Source organism: Corythoichthys intestinalis, chromosome 2 (genome assembly GCF_030265065.1).
Source record: "Corythoichthys intestinalis isolate RoL2023-P3 chromosome 2, ASM3026506v1, whole genome shotgun sequence".
Classification (NCBI taxonomy): domain Eukaryota; kingdom Metazoa; phylum Chordata; class Actinopteri; order Syngnathiformes; family Syngnathidae; genus Corythoichthys; species Corythoichthys intestinalis.
Window position 1 is genome coordinate 60,960,416 of NC_080396.1, and position 23,173 is coordinate 60,983,588.

General features: G+C 38.4%; 1 protein-coding gene across 1 annotated transcript in view; it reads left to right on the plus strand.

Annotated features, from left to right (window-relative positions):
- plxna2 (plexin A2) overlaps positions 1–23,173 on the plus strand; it is a 321,401-nt gene that overhangs the window by 114,989 nt on the left and 183,239 nt on the right. The window contains exon 4 of the mRNA XM_057828893.1: positions 17,542–17,676. Coding sequence (XP_057684876.1) covers positions 17,542–17,676 — 135 coding nt within the window. The remainder of the gene's footprint in view (positions 1–17,541; positions 17,677–23,173) is intronic.

Below are 23,173 nucleotides of genomic sequence, written 5' to 3' on the forward strand. Positions count from 1 at the left end.
GTGAAGAGAAAGTGCTGATGTAATCATGTTTTAAATTGTAAGTCACTGCAGTGACGGCAACATTACAGCACTCAAATGGAATTGAATGGCTTGTAGACATGTTGTAGATGGCTGCTTCTCAAGCCTTGGTCAGAATGTTTTGCAGGATGCTTATAGAGGCAGCTTGGATAGTGTGGTTGAATATTTGTCTGTGTTGTGAAACACCCCACCTCCCACCCTCCTTTTCTCCTGCAGTCCTTTTTAATAGAATCTGGAAGTCAGTTATGTTGCTGCTTCTTTCAAATCACGGTCTTCCTGATTTTCAAATGCACTCATACTTCTCGTCCACTGTGCCACCTACGCTTATCATAACATGGATATTTTAGGAGATTGGAAGGGCACCTCAGTATATTCAGAAAACCTGGTAGAATATGCAAAGTTAAAGTAGAAAAGTCTGAGCTGAGCTTCGAAAGCATAACCTCGGCCGTGAGGCAAACATGCCAAACGTTCTCCTGAATTTAATTTATTGGTTTATTGGTCATCCTCATAAGGTTTACAGTGGATCATTCAGGGCTCCTCACATGTCTTCTTACAACATTACACCATTATTTGATTGTGTTTTATTGCATAATTGTGCAAAGCTGGATGTACTGTAGACTGCAGTTATTAGAAAAATGTTTTGAAATTTGAATGTACAGCAAAAGTACACACTCTACTATTAGTGAGGTTCACATTTTTACCATAGTCGACTCAAAAAGATTTTAGTCATTTGTGAATTCTAAATGCTAAATATTAAAGCAGTTCTAAACTGTGTTGTGCTTATCCAACAACTCATACTGCATCAACACATAGATGTAGCAATCGGGTTCATATAAATTATTTGTGATCATTGACACTGACTGAATTTTAGATTCACTAAAATACTATCTCATCAGCAAACAACAGTTGGAGGGATGCCATTCACACAACCCCTCATGGTAAGCCGTCTTCATTTATAAAGTGATGGACTCTGTTAAAGCCAGTACATATAGAGCAGAAAGACACTCTTAAAAAAAAAAAAAAAAAAAAAAAAAACACAATAGGGCTTTTAAGCTGATGTGTTCTGATACTGACGGCATTCAATAACATATGTTAAAGGTCATCCTGCATGGTTCCTCAACTATCAAATCTTGTCTTCCAATCTGTCGTTCATGAGCAAAGATGTAAAGTAGGTTAAAGACCTTGTGCGTAACGCTTAGAGGCAAATCAATAAGCTTTATGGTGCCTGGCCAAAAATATGAAGTGATTACTTGGAATTGATCAAAGGTCATTTCAGTAGTTGTAGTGGCAGTGAAATTTGTTAAGGAGAGAATTATGCACTAGTGTTGAGTCAGACCAAGAAATAAATGCTATCCTCTTCTTTTAGACACTGTTTGGGGGGGTTTCTCTTCTGTGGTTTATTTTCCACAGTTCTCTTTTATTTTTGGATTATATTTTTAAGCCAAAACTAGAATCCAAATGTTTAGATCAATACGAAATGCAAAATAGTCGAGGCAATTGTGATCAGAGGTTAAATTACGTTGTAGTAAATGGACCTACCTCCCTGTCCTCATCATTCTCAATCGATCTTCCTTTACATTCTGCAAAGTTCTCATTTATGAAAAATTCCAAACTGAAATACTTTTAGATTGTTGCTCCAATTTACGAGAATCAATATATACAGTGAGGAGTAGAAGTATTTGCACTCCCTGTGATTTTGCATGTTCGCCCACTTAGAAAATAGGTAGATGTCTGAAATTTCAATCATAGATGCATTTCCACTCATATAGAAATAATCTTTAAAAAATCCGGAAATCCCATTGTATGATTTTTTAAAAATAATTTATTTGTAATTTACTGGGGTTCATAAGTATTTGTACCCCTGAGATCAGCAATAATTATGACAGTCAAAGAGTTGTCAGTCTACCTTAAAAAAATCCACCTTTACCCCATGAATAACCACCCACCTACCACCCGTTTGAGCTCATTATTGTCACTTGTGCAACCCACAGTCAGTCATAATCCAACTCTTACCATGGGCAAGACCAGCTTTCGAGAGACACCAGAGAAAAACTTGTTGAGCTCCAAAAGGCTGGAAAAAGCTATAGGACAATTGGAAAGCAGCTTGGTGGAGATAAATAAACAGTTGCAGCAATTGTTAGAAAATGGAAAAGTCTAAATGTGACTGATAATCTACCTCGGACTGGGGCTCCATGTGAAATCTCTCCTGGTGGGGCATCATGATGAGAAAAGTGAGGGCTCAGCCTAGAACTACACGGCAGGAGCCGGGGGTGTAAATACTTTTACTCCTCACGATATAAAACTATTCTTTAATTTTTTAATTTTTTTTTTAACTGATAACACAACATGTTGAAAGCATTAAAAGGTTCTCTATGGGTGCACTATGACAAAAAGGTCGAAATAAATGTTGCTTATGTGCACTGTTATTTCCCCTGTATCGCCTTCACTCTTTTCGTATCCTCATGTTTCTTCCTTATATCACCAACTAAAAGCCTCTCCAATGAGAAGTAGGGCAACATATGACTTATGGGATTGTATCTTGTATACAGAAATGCTGTGCTGGAGCGATGCATCACACACTCTCCCACACAATAAAATACACACAGCACATATCTACACAGCATTCCCTACTGACACACAAATTCTTCAACCTGACAACGGTGATGGATTAGACGTGTTATCGAGACAGAGCGAGGCATCAGTGTGAAGGGAAAGCAAAGAAAGACATGAAAGAAATGGCAATAGCCTGTCCTTTAGTACACCTGAAGTTAAGAAATGCTATACCGTAGCTTCATTTTAACGTTATTTTCGTGTGTTTTGATAGCTTGCTTGGTACACTTTATCATTGACAACCAGCTGATAAGACACAAAGTGAGTTAGCCTGTGCTGTATGTCTCTACACTGTGAGATTTTTTTATCTGAATGGTTTCATAGTTCTTTCTACAATACATTTTTTTTTGTTAATTTTTTGTGTGTAATGCATGTATAATTTCAAACATTATATTTAAAACAGTAAATCATATTGCTCAAAAGTGTACCTTAAAAAATGTTTTATGTCAACTAATGGGCAGAGGAAGTTATTTATTCTTTATGAAGAACTTTGTCTATATATGCATGTATATATACTGTATATATATACAGGTATATGTGTGTGTATGTACAGTGGGGCAAATAAGTATTTAGTCAACCACCAATTGTGCAAGTTCTCCCACTTGAAAAGATTAGAGAGGCCTGTAATTGTCAACATGGGTAAACCTCAACCATGAGAGACAGAATGTGGAAAAAAAAACGAAAATCACATTGTATGATTTTTAAAGCATTTATTTCCAAATTAGAAGGGAAAATAAGTATTTGGTCACCTACAAACAAGCAAGATTTCTGGCTGTCAAAGAGGTCTAACTTCTTCTAACGAGGTCTAATGAGGCTCCACTCGTTACCTGTATTAATGGCACCTGTTTTAACTCATTATCGGTATAAAAGACACCTGTCCACAGTCTCAGTCAGTCAGTCACACTCCAAACTCCACTATGACCAAGACCAAAGAGCTGTCGAAGGACAACAGAGACGAAATTGTAGACCTGCACCAGGCTGGGAAGACTGAATCTGCAACAGGTAAAACGCGTGGTGTAAAGAAATTAACTGTGGGAGCAATTATTAGTAAATGGAAGATATACAAGACCACTGATAATCTCCCTTGATCTGGGGCTCCATGCAAGATCTCACCCTGTGGCGTCAAAATGATAACAACAACGGTGAGCAAAAATCCCAGAACCACACGGGGGGACCTAGTGAATGACCGACAGAGAGCTGGGACCACAGTAACAAAAGCTACTATCAATAACACAATGCGCCGCCAGGGACTCAAATCCTGCACTGCCAGACGTGTCCCCCTGCTGAAGAAAGTACACGTCCAGGCCCGTCTGCGGTTTGCTAGAGAGCATTTGGATGATCCAGAAGAGGACTGGGAGAATGTGGTATGGTGAGATAAAACCAAAATAGAACTTTTTGGTAGAAACACAGGTTCTCGTGTATGGAGGAGAAAGAATACTGAATTGCATCTGAAGAACACCATACCCGCTGTGAAGCATGGGGGTGGTAACATCATGCTTTGGGGCTGTTTTTCTGCAAATGGACCAGCACGACTGATCTGTGTAAAGGAAAGAATGAATGGGGCCATGTATCGAGAGATTTTGAGTGAACATCTACTTCTATGACAGTACTTCTCAAATAGTGGGGCGCGCCCCCCTGGGGGGGCGCAGAGCGATGCCAGGGGGGGGGGGGGGGGGCGCGCTTGTGACTTCGTGAAGATGCTTTTTTTTTTTTTTTTTTTTTTTTTTTTGCCGTACTGGAATAAAGTGTACTTGCACTTCCAGTCAGTGGGTGGCAGTGGTGCTCTCATTTTCAGAGTGCACGCAGTATTTTTTGAACTAAGGAAGAGCACTCAACACACACAGAAAACAGATATGAAGAGCAGTGTGCCGCCACCGTTTTCGAAAGCCGTTTTCCGACCGGACTCATTCACGCAGCGACCCACTGTCTTGTCCGGTTCTCACGTCGCCGCCCGAGAAGTGCCATTTTCGGCTTGGGATCGTCACGACGACCGCCCCCACCTGAGGTTCTACCTCGGCCGCCGAGAATGCGCTTTTTCATGCCGTTTGCCTTTTAGCTTTGACTTTTAATACAGTGGGTGATGAGGAAAGACCACTGATTACTGTGTCTAAAAATAATTATAGCGGACAGCCAGAAGCCAAATCAATTAAGACACTACTTAAAGACATTAGACCCAGATCTCATTGATAAGCCACTTGATTGTTTTTCAGCGAAAACGTGCCGAATATTGCCAACAATCGTCCTGCTTTGTCAGTGTTATATCAGTAAACCAGTGAGCATTGTTAGCATGCTCATTGCAAAATAACTCCACACCATTGAAAAGGAGGTAAATACTGTGAGCAGCAAAAATAAAAACTGTCCTTCTGTCCAAGGACACTGTTTTTCTTTTATTCAGTTTTGTTTTTTCGGTCAGATTTGTTGGCATATTGTCCTCATGAGTGAATGTTTCTAATCAATTTTAATTTGTTATTATTTACTGATTTTATTACATTTTATTTTTCTGTATCAAATGGTCAAAAATGTACCTTGATGGTATTTTTACAGTTTTGATGTGACTTTTTTTTAAATTCAGGCAAATTGATGTGCGTCAAGAGTTCTCTGTTACAAACAAAACAATGTTAATGAAGTTATACTTTATAATAAGTTGATCTATGTTACTTTTTTTCTTTATAAGAAAAAAAGGACACAGTGTTAGGCAGATGCGTATTTATAATAGTAATTTTATAGACAAATGATACTATTTACAGTGGCGGCAGAGAGTTTGGAAGGGCGCGAAACATTTACGTCTTCTTTGGGGGGGCGTAACAGAAAATAATTGAGAAGCACTGTTCTATGAGCAAGGGCATTGAAGATGAGACGTGGCTGGGTCTTTCAGCATGACAATGATCCCAAACACACAGCCAGGGCAACAAAGGAGAGGCTTCGTAAGAAGCATTTCAAGGTCCTGGAGTGGCCTAGCCAGTCTCCAAATCTCAACCCCATAGAAAATCTGTGGAGGGAGTTGAAAGTCAGTGTTGCCCAACGACATCCCCAAAACATCACTGCTATAAAGGAAATCTTCATGGAGGAATGGGCCAAAATACCAGCAACAGTGTGTGAAAAGCTTGTGAAGAGTTACAGAAAACGTTTGGCCTCCGTTATTGCCAACAAAGGGTACACAACAAAGTATTGAGATGAACTTTTGGTATTGACCAAATAAATACTTATTTTCCACCATGATTTGCATATAAATTCTTTAAAAAACCAACAGTGTGATTTTCTGTTTTTTTTTTTTTTCCACATTCTGTCTCTCATGGTTGAGGTTTACCCATGTTGACAATTACAGGCCTCTCTGATATTCTTAAGTGGGAGAATTTGCACAATTAGTGGTTGACTAAATACTTATTTGCCCCACTGTATGTAGCTCAGTGTTACGTAGAGCTTATTATGCCTATGCATTGGGAAATCCACAAGCATGAACTATATAACAGATATTTAGTACCATATGGCCCAAGGTGCTTGAGGTAGATGAAGTCAAAGGTGAAATCAGTACCCTTACAACACGCTGTCATCTGTCACTGTTTGTTTCTCCCAGCAGGATGAAGTGACAAGTCGCCTGAAAGCTGATGCAAACCTTCAGTGGCATTGTCACACAAGTGCACACATAAAAGTCACTGTAGTGGAACCACCCACTGTTCTGCTGAAAAAGTCCACTTCATATATAGCTGAGGTGTAAAATATTATTGTGAGTCAATTTTGGTGTCGGATATTGTTAATTAAGTGGGTCTACGTTAGGTTTCCCCATACTGCTCCTTAGCCATCAATCCAGATGTAAGGTAATGCACATTGTTTATTTTTTCTTAACACTATTATATGTTAACACTATTATATACAACATTTGTTGAATTACCATGTGTGGGAGATCAGATAGCAAACTTGAATCTGAGTTAAAATACAGACTTGCTCGAAAATAGCAATCACTACTCCGTCACCTGTCAACCTCCTGTCGGTTCTCAATCTTGCCATCACATTCACAGTATCGTAAATCTCAGAACAACTTCTGAAGAAAAATTGGTTGGAATTACTTTGTAAGACAGTTATTGCGGTTGCCTGAAATCCATCTGACCTGTGTCCTTCACACACTTCAAGACACCATATTATTATAAAAACTAGACATTTTCCTCAGCTAAGCCTCTTCTTTGGGATCCTGTAAGTGTCAGGGGTCAGTGCTTTGAGAGCAAATAGAGCACACGTAGTGTTCTTTTACAGGGTATAATCCAGTGTGTGGGATTGAGAAGATAAAAAATGTCTCTCCCTTTGACACCCAAGATGGCTGAACTGGATTAGTGCCAATGTGGGAGATAAGGCTGCTGACAAACCTACGACTGTGGGTATCGTCCAACCCATAACATAACATAAACATCACATACAACACAACACAACAGAACACAACGGAACACAACACAACGGAACACAACACAACACAACGGAACACAATCCACCTAAATATTTTGGTTGACTCAACAATTGTTTGACATGAGACAGAGTTGTTGCACTCTTATTTAGAATTTACAGTATTCCTACTGATACCTGTATTTCCTTAGTCTATAGGTACACTGTACTGTGATGCCAGGACACGATTCATGTGCATGACATCCCTAATATAATGAGTTATGTTGTGTTTATGGGGTTTTATGTTTTGCTTATGGGGTTGTCATCATACCTCACACAAAAAAGAAAAACAAAATAAAAACATACAAAGGAAAGGCAAAACACTTGTGGTGTTAATCCTTTTCGATGCTCACTGAGCTGACATTTAACAAAGCACGAGTACGCACACGTGCATCATGGGTGGCACTCAAAATAGTGTATCCCGTCTTTTCTATTCTTGAACAAATTGTAGGTTTTTGCTTTACTCCTTCCTGGTGTGAGGTGTCAGTGTTGAATGTGAGCTACAGCATATTGTTGTTTAATTGTGGTCAACGTTTTGCAGGTCAAAATCTGCTTGAGTAGCAAAAATACTGTGGTCGGTACTGGCCTCCTTCAGATGGCTTAATGTTAGTGTTGGCACCACCTGTGTCCACCAGCATCCTCTTGCATTAACCTTCCTCAAGGCCGAGGAGAGAAAATAGACTTTTCTAATTCTAAAAAGAAAACATTTCTTAAGGTAATAGTGAACAGCTGTGGTTTTTGAAGCATGAATATTATTTACAAATGAAAGTTTCTGCTGTTCAGTTAAGCTACAACAGCAGCCAAGCATCTCAAAAACGAATCGGGACTTTATGATAAGTAATAAGAGAATTCTTCGAATGCTCAATCAGTCTCACATCTTCTCCACTGTGATTTACATTTGAAAAAGGGGAACACATTTGCTTGCTGCAGGTTATTTTCTTTTTATCTGTGAGTGGCAGCCTCCCTAATGCAAAATGCAGACATGCATTTCAAGGCACCACTACTTTTGCTTTTATTTACTGCTTTCCACTCAGCAAATTGCTTCACACGGTGGGGGATTCACAGTCTGGCTCGCTGTTCAAAACGGGCGAGGGCAGAGGGAGTGGAAAGGGAAAGTGAGTGAAGACCAATCTGAATTGGAGTTTGGTCAACCTTCAAACAGTTTTCCAGGGTGCTTACATGCTCGGATCAAAAGCACCCCTCTGGCTCTGGTGCCTGTAGCCACAAGGAGGGTGCCTCTGATGCTGCTGCCATGGCTTTCCTGCTGCCCATCCCACCAACGGATTGTCTCAGCGTTATCAGTATTTCCTTATCAATAAAACACATGTCAAAAATAAATAAATAAATAAATAAATCTACTCTAATCGCACTGAAAGATCCATGGCAGCACCCATTATTTTAAAATACCCAACAACCCTGTGCAATTTGGGACATTTGAAATAATTGAAAAATGAGCTATAATCAAGGTTTGAAATGACTTTTTGGCAATTCAAGCAGTTTTCCATATGTCTGCTGCCACTGCTAAAGGCTAGAGAACACATTCAAAATGCAGAGGAATTTCATCCGTTGCACAAGGGTGGAAGTCGGGTACTTGAACTTCAGGGCTGAATACATGTTTCCTCCAAAGGCATGCATAAGTGGACATAGACTCTGGTTGTGGTTTTCTCATCGGATCTACGTTATGTATTGTTTATGTGCAATGCGGAAACACATTGCTATGCTTTTGCAACAGAGCTTTACGCTCTTGCTTTCTCACCAACTGCACATTTTCTAGTTTAACGTCCCCCCCAAAACTGACTAGTTGTTGTTCGTAATGAACCCACTCTACATTTTGCTCAGATGCATTTATCCAGTTTGTCTTAACCTTAACCTGTTAAAAAGCAAGTCAGACACTTAAAATCAGCAAATATTTACTTTAACCTTGATTATGAGATGTGATAGTCTAACTACTTTATATGCGAGTCATCTCACTTCACCTAAACTAATTAAAATGCATCTCATGCCTCAAGTGAGGAATCCAATTGAAAGTAACCTTACAGTCTGCGGTCAATAGAGTAGAAAACACGATATTTTATGTCCTGCTAGACTTTGAAGTGCACTAGAAAGACCAGAAACTGGCTAATGGCTGTAGTCTATGAGAATCATGGGGGATCACCTGGGAAGATGTTGGGCGGTGGGTTGTGTTATACCAGAGCAGAGAGGCGGCACTGCAGAAAAAAAACTAAAACAAGCTTGACACCCAGCGTGTAAAATAAAGCCTAATGGGGCGAACAGGAGCTGTTTTGAAGTGGCTGCAACGTGGAGTTAATGGAGTTTTTTGGTGAGCAGAGGATTCACTTACACAGGTACTACATGCTAGCATGGGAATATGATGGTGTGGTTAAAGAGTGCATTTTGCACTGAATTATTTTTGGTCCAATGGTCCGGTAAACATCGGTTTCTCAGTTTCCATTTTCCCCTTGCATGCCTGTGTCGCCCACCCAGAGGTGATCCTGCGGAACGGCTTCACATGCTACAAATATGCCTCATGTGTGCGACTCTGCGGCCGTAGGCGTGAGTTTGTGTCTGTGTGAATGAAACACTCTTTCCATAAATTACAGTCACTATAAAAGATCAGCTTGGTATTATGAATAGCAACTATATGTGGGTGTGTGAATGTGCCAAAGCCAGGCAAAGTACCACTGTCATCCGGAGGTTTCTGAGAATCGTCATTCTTTCCAGTTTTATTCAAATTAGAGCTTTCTACACAATGACCTAAGGCTAGAAATAACAGCATGAATACGATACAAGCTTCGAATCCCCACTAAAGGGAAAAATAATGCAAATTTAGTGCAACTTGAAGCTTTGCTGTAATGTTTAAAAAATAAATAAAAATAAAAAATTGATGTGACTGGATATGACAGTGTTACATTGATAAAAAGGCTGTTTTATTAAAAACAAAACAATTTCACATGCAACAAACATCTCATTTTATTTATATTTAAATAATCATTATGATAATACTAATGTCCAAGATCTCAAAACATAATTTGTTTATTTAAACAACTCAAGTTGCCATAACTAGCCATAGGCTCCGTCTAATCCTTAATTATCGAGGTAATTGTCGTAGATTGCGAATGGCAGTTCAGAGTGAAATGAAATCAATAACTTTTTTTCTTAAAGAACACATACTATTATGAAAAAAGGCATAATAATTCCAAGATAAACTATTTCCTAATTTTACAGGAAGTTAATGTGGAAATGAATGCGCATAGAGACATATTTTAGATAGAAGCATGTGTTGTTGTTGTTTTTCATGGAAATATTAAAGGTATCGCAGTGTATAATCTAAGTAAAGTTTAGCTCATGTTGTTTTATGTGTTTGTGTTCCTTGTATGTGAACAGATACAGTAACTTCAAATGCTCTCAGAGGCGAAGGGTGCGGGGTTGGGTTGAAGGTCATAGGATTAGTGATCCTTGGTGGCTGCAAACAAGGAAGGGCACACCTCCCATACTGTTTTCTACAAAGACAGGCCACTTTATTAAACAACACAATGAGTCAGACATGCTTTAGAGTAAGGTTGCAACAACTAATGGATTTTGCTAGCCGCTATGAGCAGTCCTGTTTGGGTCCTTGTTTGTGTGTAATGTGTGGCTGCACGCGTGCACGAGTGGTTTGAGCAAAAGAGAGAGAGTTCACTGCTACACTCAGGTTGGGCTGCTGAATCAATAATATTACTAAATGGTGAGAGTTAGATTGTCTTGTATGTTGTTACATCAAGTTTGCCTCCAACAGGGGTGAGTAAATGGAGCCAGTTCTATTGTTTGCATTCTATGTTGATGAGACGTAACTACTTAGCACGGAGCACTAAGCTAGTTAGGAATTATGATAATGAATGTCTTAAGTGCGTTTGTACTGTGTTTTGGAGAAGCATATTATCACTTGAGTTATTGTTAGATAGTAAAGTTGTCTCATTTCTTTTTATAAAACACACACATCAACCCATTCATATAACAACTAAGTGAGGAAGCTTTAATAAGATATATTTTTTGAAGGAAATAGTCATCCATTTTGTCTTAAATTTTGCTTAGAAAGTGCTTAAAACAACTTTAAACATATAATCTGATGCTGTCAGCGACTGAATAGATGGATGCATGTTCAGTGGAGGGAGGCTGGCGGCCATCCTCGCATGATAAAGCCATCAGCTTTCACGAGGGAGGGAAAGGCCGGTGATGTTTCATATGACGGGATATCGCTTATGCATCAGTTTCACTGTCAAAGTAATTTAAAAAAATGGAAGTTTATCCGATTAATCAAGTAATCATTTAATTAATCGTCCGATGAATCGATTATAAGAATAATCATTAGTTGCAGTCCTACTTTAGAGATACACTTATGGTTGTGCATATGCACATATGGTTTTCGCCACATCTATTAAGTTTTTATTTGTATTTTTTTTTCTGCTAGCTAACATTAATTTCTGGTCCATTGAAAATTATGAACAGATGGACTCTGTCATTGTGATTCTGGTGGATGTTAACAGTGATGACATCAAACATTCTAGGGCTGCAGCTATCGATTATTTTAGTAGTTGATTTAATCGATTAACTAGTTAGTTCAAATAATCGGATCAGGAACATAAAAAAAAATTAAAATACCTGAGCTGAGCCTCGAACGGTATAAAAAAAAAAAAAAAATAAGATCTAAGTACAAGAAAAGAACAATTGTCCGCTAGCTCAAATGCTATAGAATGCTAACATTTAAAAAAAAAAAAAAAATCTATACAAAGCTCTTAACAAATGGTTCAAACAAATATTCCCGCAAAAAAGGCTAAATATACCTATAAACTAAATGTTGAATGCATTTAAAAAAACATTAGCTCAAACAAAAACTTACCTTATGTTGGTCTTAAACGGGAGCAGCTGAAATCAGCCATGTGAAATGAGCTATGTCATATTCACTGTTGCCACTAGAGGGCAATGTATCAACCCAAATCAATAAAACTAAATCCAAACACTTTCAAAACAAACATTACAACGCCACTTTAATTAAACGAATATTCGAAGCAGCAAAATTTAATTTACCTCTTTTTTCTAATCGAATTACTCGAGTTAGTCGATTAATCATTGCAGCACTAAAACATTCAAATTAATGTTGTACTTCCTTGGCCCTTGCATCAAACCTCTATAAAATTTAGCTTGTTTTGTGTGTGTGCATTTTTGATGACCAAGTGTGCCACTCGCCTGCTTTTAGAAAGTGCCATCAAGTGATTGGATGCCATTTACGCCATTTATTTATGGATGCTACACAACAGCATGCAGAAAACCGCTCTCACCCCCCCGCTACATTTTCTCTTGACTGACTTACGACCTTGACTTTCCCCTCTGTGGTGCTTTATTGAGAGTCAGCCTGCTTTCTGATGCTGTCAGTGACTGAATAGATGGATGAATGTTCGGTGGAGGGGGGCTGGCGGCCATCGTCGAATGATAGAGCCATCAGCTTTCATGGGAGAGGGAAGGGCCGGTGATATTTCATATGACGGGATATCGCTTATGCATCGGAACCCTTTTGATGCCCTTTAAGATTTACATTTGTCCTACTAGTTTGGGAACTGTGCTTGCATTCGGTTACGGGGGTACAAAGGGGCAATTATATGACATGGCTTTTTCCACTGTTTTTGTGGTAACTCAGCTTCTAGTTTAAAGTTTTACTCAGGGAGTCCATCATCCGTCAGGCCAGCAATGGAAGACAAACAGAGCTAAGGTTTCTCAAAGGTCCAATAATATCAGCTAATAATTTAGTGGTAACCCCATCCTGCAACGCTGGGGTCATCCAGTCACCTCCTCCCTGAATGTAAATCACTAAAACAAAATTTGGAACAGTTATATGTGCACCAAGCATAAAACCACCCCCCATGTTCTTCCTAGACAAGATTTAAAGACCGCTGACAGACTGTGCAGATGGAGACAGTTCCCCCACCCTCTGCAATCTTTGGTTTCACTTTTACATTTTAAAATCAGACAAACCCAATATAAAAACACTATCCAGTCACTTATACTTGGCGAGTGTTGACAGTGTGAAGTACTGTACTAATTAAGTAGATTAAAAAAATCTTGGCATATTCTTCTAATCAGTGCAATCAGCCAGAAAAAAACAAATAAACATGTTTTTTAAAAGCATGGGCTGTCTAGAAAGAAAATGTGTTGATAGCTCTTCTTTTAATGGTACAATACAGTGAATAATTAATCTTACCCAAAGTATCATGGCTTCCCACACATATGTTCCCACTGATCTCCCATTGTACATTGATCTCTCATTTTAGAGGTTTTTCATGTGACGTCACTGGCCAAATAGTGTGTCGCTATTCTGGCCATCGACCAAAGCTAGTACACGCATACAAACACATGCATTGCGTTACACTATTACATTGTTCTTCAAAAGTTCATCATTTATAGCAGCTTTCAACTTTTTATTCCCCCAAACATTGGATCAGTCAGAAGAATCGTACTGCATTTAGGTTGACAAATTTGGAGGATTAATGTGGAAATCTGCACGTTTATCAGATATTGGTACAATGCTCTGTAGTATTTGCATTCACCATGTGCAGGCCATTAAACAATGATGTAAAGAGGATGGATTTCATTTACAAATATATTCACTCACACGTGTGGAGTTATGTAGATGGATGACTTTTTATTATCCGAGTAATATCACGCCATATGGCTGCATTTAAGTGAGCGCAATAAGTCTGAGGGTTTTTCCCATCATTAAAGCCTCTTTTACGAATCCTGCGATGAAGTACTTGTAGCCATCAAGAAAGTCCAGTCCTGGAGGGCGTTTCTCCAGCCTGTTTTTCATGTCTATCCTCTAACACACCTGAGTCAAATGATTAACACATCAGCAGGCCTTGTAGAATCCTGATATCGATCCTAATTATTTGATTCAGATGTGTTGGAGGAGGGCGTCATTGAGAGAGAGAGAGAGAGAGAGAGAGAGAGAGACACAGTACTTGTGGTATCTTAAGGTAATTATATATCCAAGCATTTCAAAGTCGCCACATTTTTAGGCAATAAATGCGGATCCACTGAACCAATCTGCTTGACTTGGAAATATGCCGCTCCTGATACAGTCCTGTTAACCCTTCTGCATTGTCCGATGACATATTATTCTTCCCACATATTTTTTTTCTATTTTTCCCACGACTATTTAGTTTCATTTCTACTGCAAACACAGAATATTAGACGGCAGAAATGGCAGAAGATTCTCTTTGGGGTGGAGTCACGTGAGAATTGTGACTTCCGTGAAAAATGCAGTGGCAAGATTTTCATTTCAATGTCCATCAAAAGACAGAATGAAAGACTTTGTATTTACTGGAAAGTGTATTTCAGGGTTCACCAAATCCAGACCTCGAGGCCAACTATCCTGCCGTGTTTTTCATGTATCTCTCCCCTAAAACACCTGAATCAAATGATTATGACATCAGCAAGTTCTCCAGAGCATGATAATGATCTTCATTATTTAATTCAGGTGTGTTGGAGGAGGGAGACATGGAAAACACAACAGGATAGGTGGCCTTTAGGTCCGGATTTGGTAAAACCTGGTGTAAATTGATGGAAAACTGGACAGGATAGGTGGCCATTTGGTGAACTCTTGTGTAAATTGATGCCATATGTTTAGCAATTGTAAAGCGACCGCTTCAGTGCATGCTCTCCATCGTGGCACTTTCGTATGATACGCGCTACCTTGGGTTGCCGCAAAACCAAACTAGATTCAAATTACTGTGGATACAATTCCCTTTATTGGAACGGAAGTTTCGTTCTCTCTCTCTGTAGGCATGTTGTTATGCTTGGCGGAAACAAGGGTGAGAAGAATGTGTTTACGGCAGGGGTGTCCAAACTATTCCACATAGGGCCACAGTGGGTGCTGGATTTAATTTAAAAAACCAGACGGCAACTTTTCAGAAATCTGGTGTCTTACAAGTGTAATCAGTTGCTTGCTTATTTTAGCAGAAACTTCATTGGTTTAACTGTCTGTGCTCGATTGGAAGTAACAAAAACCAGAATCAGATACCAAAAACCTAACCCTGACCCACAGCGGCCCTTTAGGACGGGTTGAACACCCCTGGCCTATGGAAAGGCTATGGAATCTCAATGAGAGCTAGCCGCTTACGTTAACAGTGTAAAACATACGCTGAAACAAGCTGGGATTGGATTTTAATTAATTATGCTTTACATCGCCCACACACACAAAAAAAAAAAAAACATCTGAAATATTTTGTTAAATAGATTTTTTTGCCCAGGCAAATAATATATGTTGTGGTGTTCTGCTATGTCCATTTCAAAATGGAAATTGTATTTCTAATTAATAACTAATTTCTAATTAACTAGGGGTGTGACAAGATATTGAAATGGTGTTATATAGTGATACTTTGTTTCCCAAAAGGTTATCGATATGCTCCTGCCAAGAATCGAGATATCGTTTTAAAAAGGTGTCAGTGTTTAAAAAAAAAAAAAAAGAAAAAAAGGGACCAACAAGTTGCTACCAAAATCTTCCACCATAATAGTGTCTCTGGTAACTCTAAGGCTGCCATTGACGGTGCTCGACGCCGAATTCATTTAGACTGGGAACGTTCGTTCACTTGAAATAGGGCTGCAGCTATCGATTAATTTTGTAGCCGATTAATCGATGAACTATTTATTTGAATAATCAAGTAATCGGATAAGGGACATAAAAAATTAAAAATACCTGAGCTGTGCCTCACACGGTATATATAATAAAAGAGGATCTATGTACAACAAAAGAACAATTGGCTAACTTACATAGCAAAAGTCTGCTAGCTTAAAAGCTATAAAATGATAACACTTTTTTACAGTGCTCTTAACAAATGGCTCATACACATATTCCCACAAAAAATGGCTAAATATACCTTTAAACTAAATTACGAATGCATTAAAAAAAATCATTAGTTCAAACAAAAACTTAGCTTATGTTGGTCTTAACAGCGAGCGGATGGATTCAGCCATGTGAAATGAGGTAGACTAGAGGGCCGTATATCCACCCAACTTAATGAAAATAAATGCAAACACTTTCAAAACAATCCATTACAACACCTCTTTAATTAAACGAATACTCAAAGCAGCAAAATTTAATTTGAATCTTTTTTTCTAATCGAATACTCGAGTTAATCGATTAATAGTTGCAGCACTAATTCGACACTAGAGCATTTGCAATCATTCCGTCCTATTTTTCGGGGCATTTACAGGTCACTTGCTGTTCATTTACAGGTCATTTCCTGTTGTGTTAGAGTCACTACCTAATCATTTGGGTGATTCCTAGGCCACTTCCTGTTCTGTAACTCAAAATAAACAGAAAGTGACCCATAAAATACCCCCAAATCAACAGCAAGTAACTGAAAATCAACAGGTAAATGACCTTAAATGGCCCAAAATTACCTCATTGCCTGGCATTGGCTGCCATTGACGGCCATAGACGTCCAATCCATTTGAACTTCATTGGCTGCCATCCCTCCCACCTCAAACGGATTGAACGTCTTCTAGTGATAAACTTATTCCAATTCACAGCAGAAGCTTGTTTTTCTGTTTATTAGTTTTTTGTAGAATATCATAGAATGATTGCCTGACCAATGTATCGATAATCGTTGTATCGACTTATCGTCAGATCATCGTTAACGTGAGCTTTGTATTGCAAATCATATCGTATCGTGAAGTAACAAGAGGTTACCACTCCTATAATTAACTAATGCCTTGTTCAAAACGGTGAAACTAGCTGGAATTGTGGGTCAAACAATTTATTTTATGTCATCACCCCTTACTAGTACTTTTTTTTCACCAACATATTCATATTTTCAGTCTCTTTACATTGGGTGATATTTGGCAACACATGAACAAGCTAGTTGTTGTCACTTGTGCACAACAGTACCCTACAACTGTGTCACTTTGAACATTGAGGTTCTATTGTTCAATGTCAATCCAGAAATCATTTGGGCATAAGAATCCTATTTATTATAATTAATCAAAAATGGCCATTTGTTGTCACCTATTTACAACAGTATTCTACAACTCAGCCCCTTCGCAAATTTAGACTCCATTGTTCCATGTCAATGCAGAAATTATTTGGATCATATAGGAGGGTAATTTGTCAAAAATTGCCATGCTAAATGGCTAAAAGCCAAATATTTATATAATGCTAGCCGTTCCGCTGTTTGTTGCAATTTTCATGAATGTCAACAGCATCTCATGAGATCATTGCACAATGTCAAAGAAAGAGCTTTCTAGTAATAATACTCATTTTAGCTCTTCAAGTAAATTAGTTTGATGTTGTCTACTTCTTATGTCCTTCAGTTGAAAGTGATTTTGTATATATATGTATATACGTATATATTTTATTTTTGCTCAACAATGACTTTGTGTTTTCTTGTTTATTGTTATGTCAAGATGCTGTAGTGTCCTAAACGCCCTGTTGTGCTTTGTATTTCTCCTCAGATCCGCATTGATGGCCCTCCTCATGGTGGAGTCCAGTACGAGACTGTGTCGGTAATGAAGGACGGCAGCCTCATTCTCCGGGACATGGCCTTCTCCCTAGACCGCGCTCACCTCTACGTCATGTCTGAAAGACAAGTAAGCGAGACAAACTGACAGCAATGTTGCAACCTTGCTTTGTATGTTTTTGCATAAATTTTAGTAAAGAGTGTGTGAAGAGTCAGGAACCACCTATGCCTCCCCTTGGAACATGGATGCCACTGACACCCCCTGTGGGCTATAAATAATCTGGGTGGCACAGCAGGGGACGTTGTGGTAGCATTTGATAATGAAGGCGAACAATGAGGGCAGGCGGAAAGAAAGAAATAGAGATGAGAAGAAGAGTGATCCAGAGAGAGAGAAATATGGAGTTTAAGTAAAAGGCTGCAGCTTGGCTGAGCCTGATGAAAGGGAGAGGGATGAAGGTAAAAGGGACAGCTAGAGGTCGTCCCTGCACTCGTCTTATGAAGTGACAGCATCATCAGGTGAAGAGCAGCGATTCACCGAGATCCTAGATTGACGAGGTAGAATGGAGGGGATGGTTGTGTAGATGGACAATCCAAAGCTGGATGGAATTAGTAAGGTATATATACGTGAATAGAATGTAAGCTGTTTTTTGAATGGACTGATATGTTTCCATTACACACTAAGCTTATGTGAATGCCCTAATAGAGTATGCCTACAGCACAGATGTATGTGAATACACATACAAATGTCAATTGTACAATATAGAATGGCTGTACTTGACTGGACAGACAGATATTATGACTGCGAATGATGTGAATCGACAGTAGCGCTGAAATGAATACTCGAGTAACTCGAGTTTAAAAATTGATCGAGTAATTTTACTATCCTCGAGGAATCATTTAATTTTGCCAGCTCGTTTTGCCCGGACTACTTTTAATGCGGGACAACGCGTTGACGTCCCTTGATTGATTGATTGATTGATTGAACACGTTTATTTCGAATACTTAATACATAGGTACCGATAATCGGTGACAATAATGAAAAAAAAACAAAAAAACAAAATATGAGTATTCGAAAAGGAGTGAGAAGAAGTAAAAACTTATTTACTCCCACCCCTTGTCCTTAAGTCCTGACATATCAGTTCCATTCCTTACATTTAAATATATACATTCTTGTTTAACACATATACAATCTCACCATATAACCCTGCATATGACCTATACACACAAAAAAGCCCAGAAAACATGAATAAATGACAGCACTGTCCCATATCCCAATAACCACAACACCCTAGTTATTATCCATATTTCCATCATCCTTATATTTCTTGAAAATCATATCTTTATACAGTTTCTTAAATTGTCCAATATTTATACATTGTTTTAAGTCCACATGAAATTTCTTCAGTAGTCTCACCCCACATACTGATATGCAAAAACTTTTCCTTGTCGTCCGAAATCTGGGTTCTTTGAAGTCCCTAGATTCCCGTAAATTGTAACTTGTTTCGTAGTTTGTAAACAACTGCTGAATATTCTGAGGTAATAAATTTCTTACAGCTTTGAACATTATTTGTGCTGTTTGGTATTGTACGATATCTGAAAGCTTGAGCAATTTTGACTTATGAAATAGTGTGTTTGTATGATCCTGATAACCAGCTTTGTGTATGATCCGTAATGCCCTTTTCTGCAGTACATTTACTGAATATAGCGAAGTTTTATAATTATTGCCCCACACTTCGGCACTGTATTGCAAGTAAGGAGAGACTAGTGAGCCATATAGAGTGTGGAGTGATTTGGAATCTAATACCCACTTTGCTTTATTTATTATTGCAATATTCCGCGAAATTTTGCCCTGTATGTGTTTGATATGTTGTTTCCAGTTAAGTTTTTCATCAATAATTACCCCCAAAAACCTTATTTCATGTACTCTCTCAATTTCTATCCCATCTACTATTATCTTCAACTGTGCATCGTTTTTAAAGTTCCCAAATAATATTAGTTTTGTCTTCTCTAAATTTAATGATAATTTATTATTACTAAACCATATTTTTAATTTGTTCATTTCTGTTGTTATTTCCCCCTGCAATTGTAATATGTTATCCCATGAGTGAAAAATATTTGTGTCATCAGCAAATAACACAAACTGCAGTAGCGTGGAAACCTTGCACATATCATTTATATACAAAAGAAAGAATTTGGGGCCCAATACTGACCCCTGTGGGACACCACACACAACATCCAAACATGATGAGGAATTATTACCTAATTTGACAAACTGCTGCCTCCCCCTAAAATAACTTTTTACCCATTCAAGCACTATTCCTCTAATGCCATATCGTTGGAGTTTATTAAATAATATCTCATGATTAATTGTATCAAATGCCTTCTTCAGGTCTATAAATACTCCAGCAGCATATTTCTTGTGGTCTATAGCATTTGTTATTGATTCTATTGCTTCTATTATTGCCAGAGTTGTAGACCTGCTTGACCTAAACCCATACTGATTTTCAGCAAGGATGTTGTGTTTTTCTAGGAATGAGTCTAGTCTATTGTTGAAAAGTTTTTCAAATATTTTTGAAAATTGAGGTAATAGAGATATAGGTCTATAATTTGTAAATGAATGCTTGTTCCCAGTTTTGAATATTGGTATTACCTTGGCTATCTTCATTTTATTTGGAAACTTACCAGTCTGAAACGACAAATTACATATGTATGTTAATGGTTTTGAGATGGCCTCAATCGTCTTTTTCACTAATGACATATCAATGTCATTATAGTCTGTAGAAGATTTATTCTTACATTTTAAAACAATGTCCACTAGTTCCTGCTCTGTCACAGGTTTGAGAAAAAGACAACAAGGATTTCTTTCAGATAAATATTCTTCATAATTTCCGGTATCAGGTATATTTTCTGCTAGTTTAGGACACACATTAACAAAAAAATTATTCATTTTTTTGGCAACTTCATCCATGTTGTACTTTTCTACATCCTCATCAATAAAATATTTCGGCAGACTGTTGTACATATTACTATTCCCTATGATATGTTTTAGTATCTTCCATGTTCCTTTCATATTATGTTTGTTATCCTCTAATATCCGTGCATAATAATCTCTCTTAGTAGCTCTCATAATATTAGTCAACTTATTTTTATATTTCTTGTATTTCTGTTCAGACTCTATAGTCCTCTCTCTAATGAAATCTCTATAAAGTTAATTCTTCTTTTTACATGCATTTTTTAATCCCGTTGACATCCATGGGCAATTACCATAGGCATGTTTTTTATTGTGTTCCTTAATTGGGCAATGTTTGTCATATAATAGCATAAATATTTCTAGAAATTCATTATATGCTTGGTTAACATTGTTGCCGTTATATATGTTTTCCCAGTTTTGATCCATCAATTCATTTCTCAACGAATTTAAGGCTTCCTCCGTCTTCACTCGTCTGCGTTCTGTTTTTTCCTCTTTTTTCCTTCCAAGTTTTATATTGCTTATTGTAAAGACCGGGAGATGATCACTTATATCATTTATCAATAATCCACTAATTGCTTTATCATCAATATTGTTTGTGAAAATATTGTCAATTAGCGTAGCAGATGTAGATGTAATTCTACTTGGCCTAGTGATTCTTGGGAAAAAACTCATGCTGTACATTGTTTCAATAAAGTCAGTTGTAGCTTTGTGACTATTAGAATTTAAGAGATCAATGTTCCAATCTGCACATATAAAAACCATTTTGCTACCTATATTTGAAAACATCCTTTCCATCCATTCACTGAAAGCAGCAATATTTGAGTCTGGTGTCCTGTATATACAGCTAACAATAATATTTCTAGAATTCTTACATATTTCAATAGATAAGCATTCAAGAGCATTATCCACCACAGTTGTCATTTGTTCAATAACTTTGAAGTCTAATGCTTCATCAATGTATATAGCCACTCCTCCACCACCTTTGTTTTTTCTGTTTTTATATATGAATTCATATCCCTCCATTTGAAAGTCTGTTCCTTTTTCAGTATTAATCCATGTTTCTGAAATTGCAATAATATCGAAATGTTCTGTAAAAGTATTCAAATAGTCCTTAATTTTCTTGAAATTTGCATACAAGCTTCTACTGTTGAAATGAATAATTGATAACTTTCCCATATGTTTAATGACCTTGTTATATTGTTCATCTGTATAATAGCAGCAGTTTTTGTCAATGGAAGAGAAAAAATTACTGTCCGGATCTATGTCCTGTTCTAAATCCAAATTGTGGTGGTCAATGTACTCAAAACTTTTCAGTTTCTGTTCCCCGCTGTTGCGTATTATCTGTGTTAGTTGGTTCCTATCCCCCGATCCATAATAAGTTCTAGCCAATTGTGAAGTCATGGTTGTGTTACGTTTGCTACCTCCGTATCCAGTCCAGTCTTGATCCGCTCCATCCTATGTTGACACTGCAATCCGTTGACGTTTATGAATATTTCTCCAGTTCAGTGATATTTCGTATGCAGATTACTCTTGCTTCTTCGGGGGTCCCGTTCAATTTTATATATACTTTGCAACTTGAAGTCCACGTATTTTGTATTTTCCTCTGTTTTTTAAGTTGTCGCGCTTTCCAGGCTATATCCGAGTTATGTTTGGTTAGGTGCTCATTGACGAAGACATCCGTTCCCTTCAGCTTTCTTCCTTGTTTCAATAGGGCGATTTTGTATTTTCTGTTTGTGAACCGAAGTAGTACAGCTGGCTTCTCACCATCTTTTCTCCTGGGCAGAGGGTGGCAGGCCTCGATGTTATTGTGGTCCAGTTCGATCCCTTTGGACCATAGGAATTCAGCCACCTGTTTCTCCGTGGAGCTATTATCTAGCTCAGCGGGCTCTCCCCCTGCGCTCTCCGCTGCCGCCGCCCGCGCGTACGACCTCGGTTTGATTTTAAGACCAGTCACAATAACGTCATTCATTCTGGTGTGCTGTTCAAGGTCCGCGACACGGCTTTCTAGATGTTGAATACGGTTGTCTTTCTCAGCATTCTGTATTCTCAGCTGCATTACTTCCCCGACCAAATCCATAATAGTTTTCTGCTGTTGCCGAACAGCACTGAGTTCCTCCGTTATGAAGTTGAGAGACTGCTTGATCTCCTCAATTTCATCCATTGACGGGACTTTTTTCGGCGGCATTTTAATGCAAAATGGGCCACGCCGAGTTATTCAGTGTCTATCGGGCAAGAAGTGGAGTTCCCACGCTGTCAAGCGCTTTAGCTGACAGGCCGTTTTGCTAGCAAGTCTCGTTACCGTGCTCCAGAGTAAGCTAGCTGCAGTCGCCGTGGTCACTTGTCCCAAATCTTGTTGCCGAGAATATGCTTCTTCGCTAACAACGTATGTGTTGTGTTTGATCAGATTGTCCTTCAGGCTGGTTTGGGTCGGACTTTTCGTTACGATCTGCTTCGTTCCAGGAAATACGTGCAGCAACTCCCGCAGCAACTCCCTTGCGTAGAGGAAGAAACAATAAAACCTGACTGCAGATGACACCCGCTACAAACTATGCCAATGTTGCTACAAACTACACCCGCATGCATGATGCTATGGTGGTAGCATCTGATGAGTCTCATAGATATCACATGTATATGGAACTAGATGCGAAATGACATA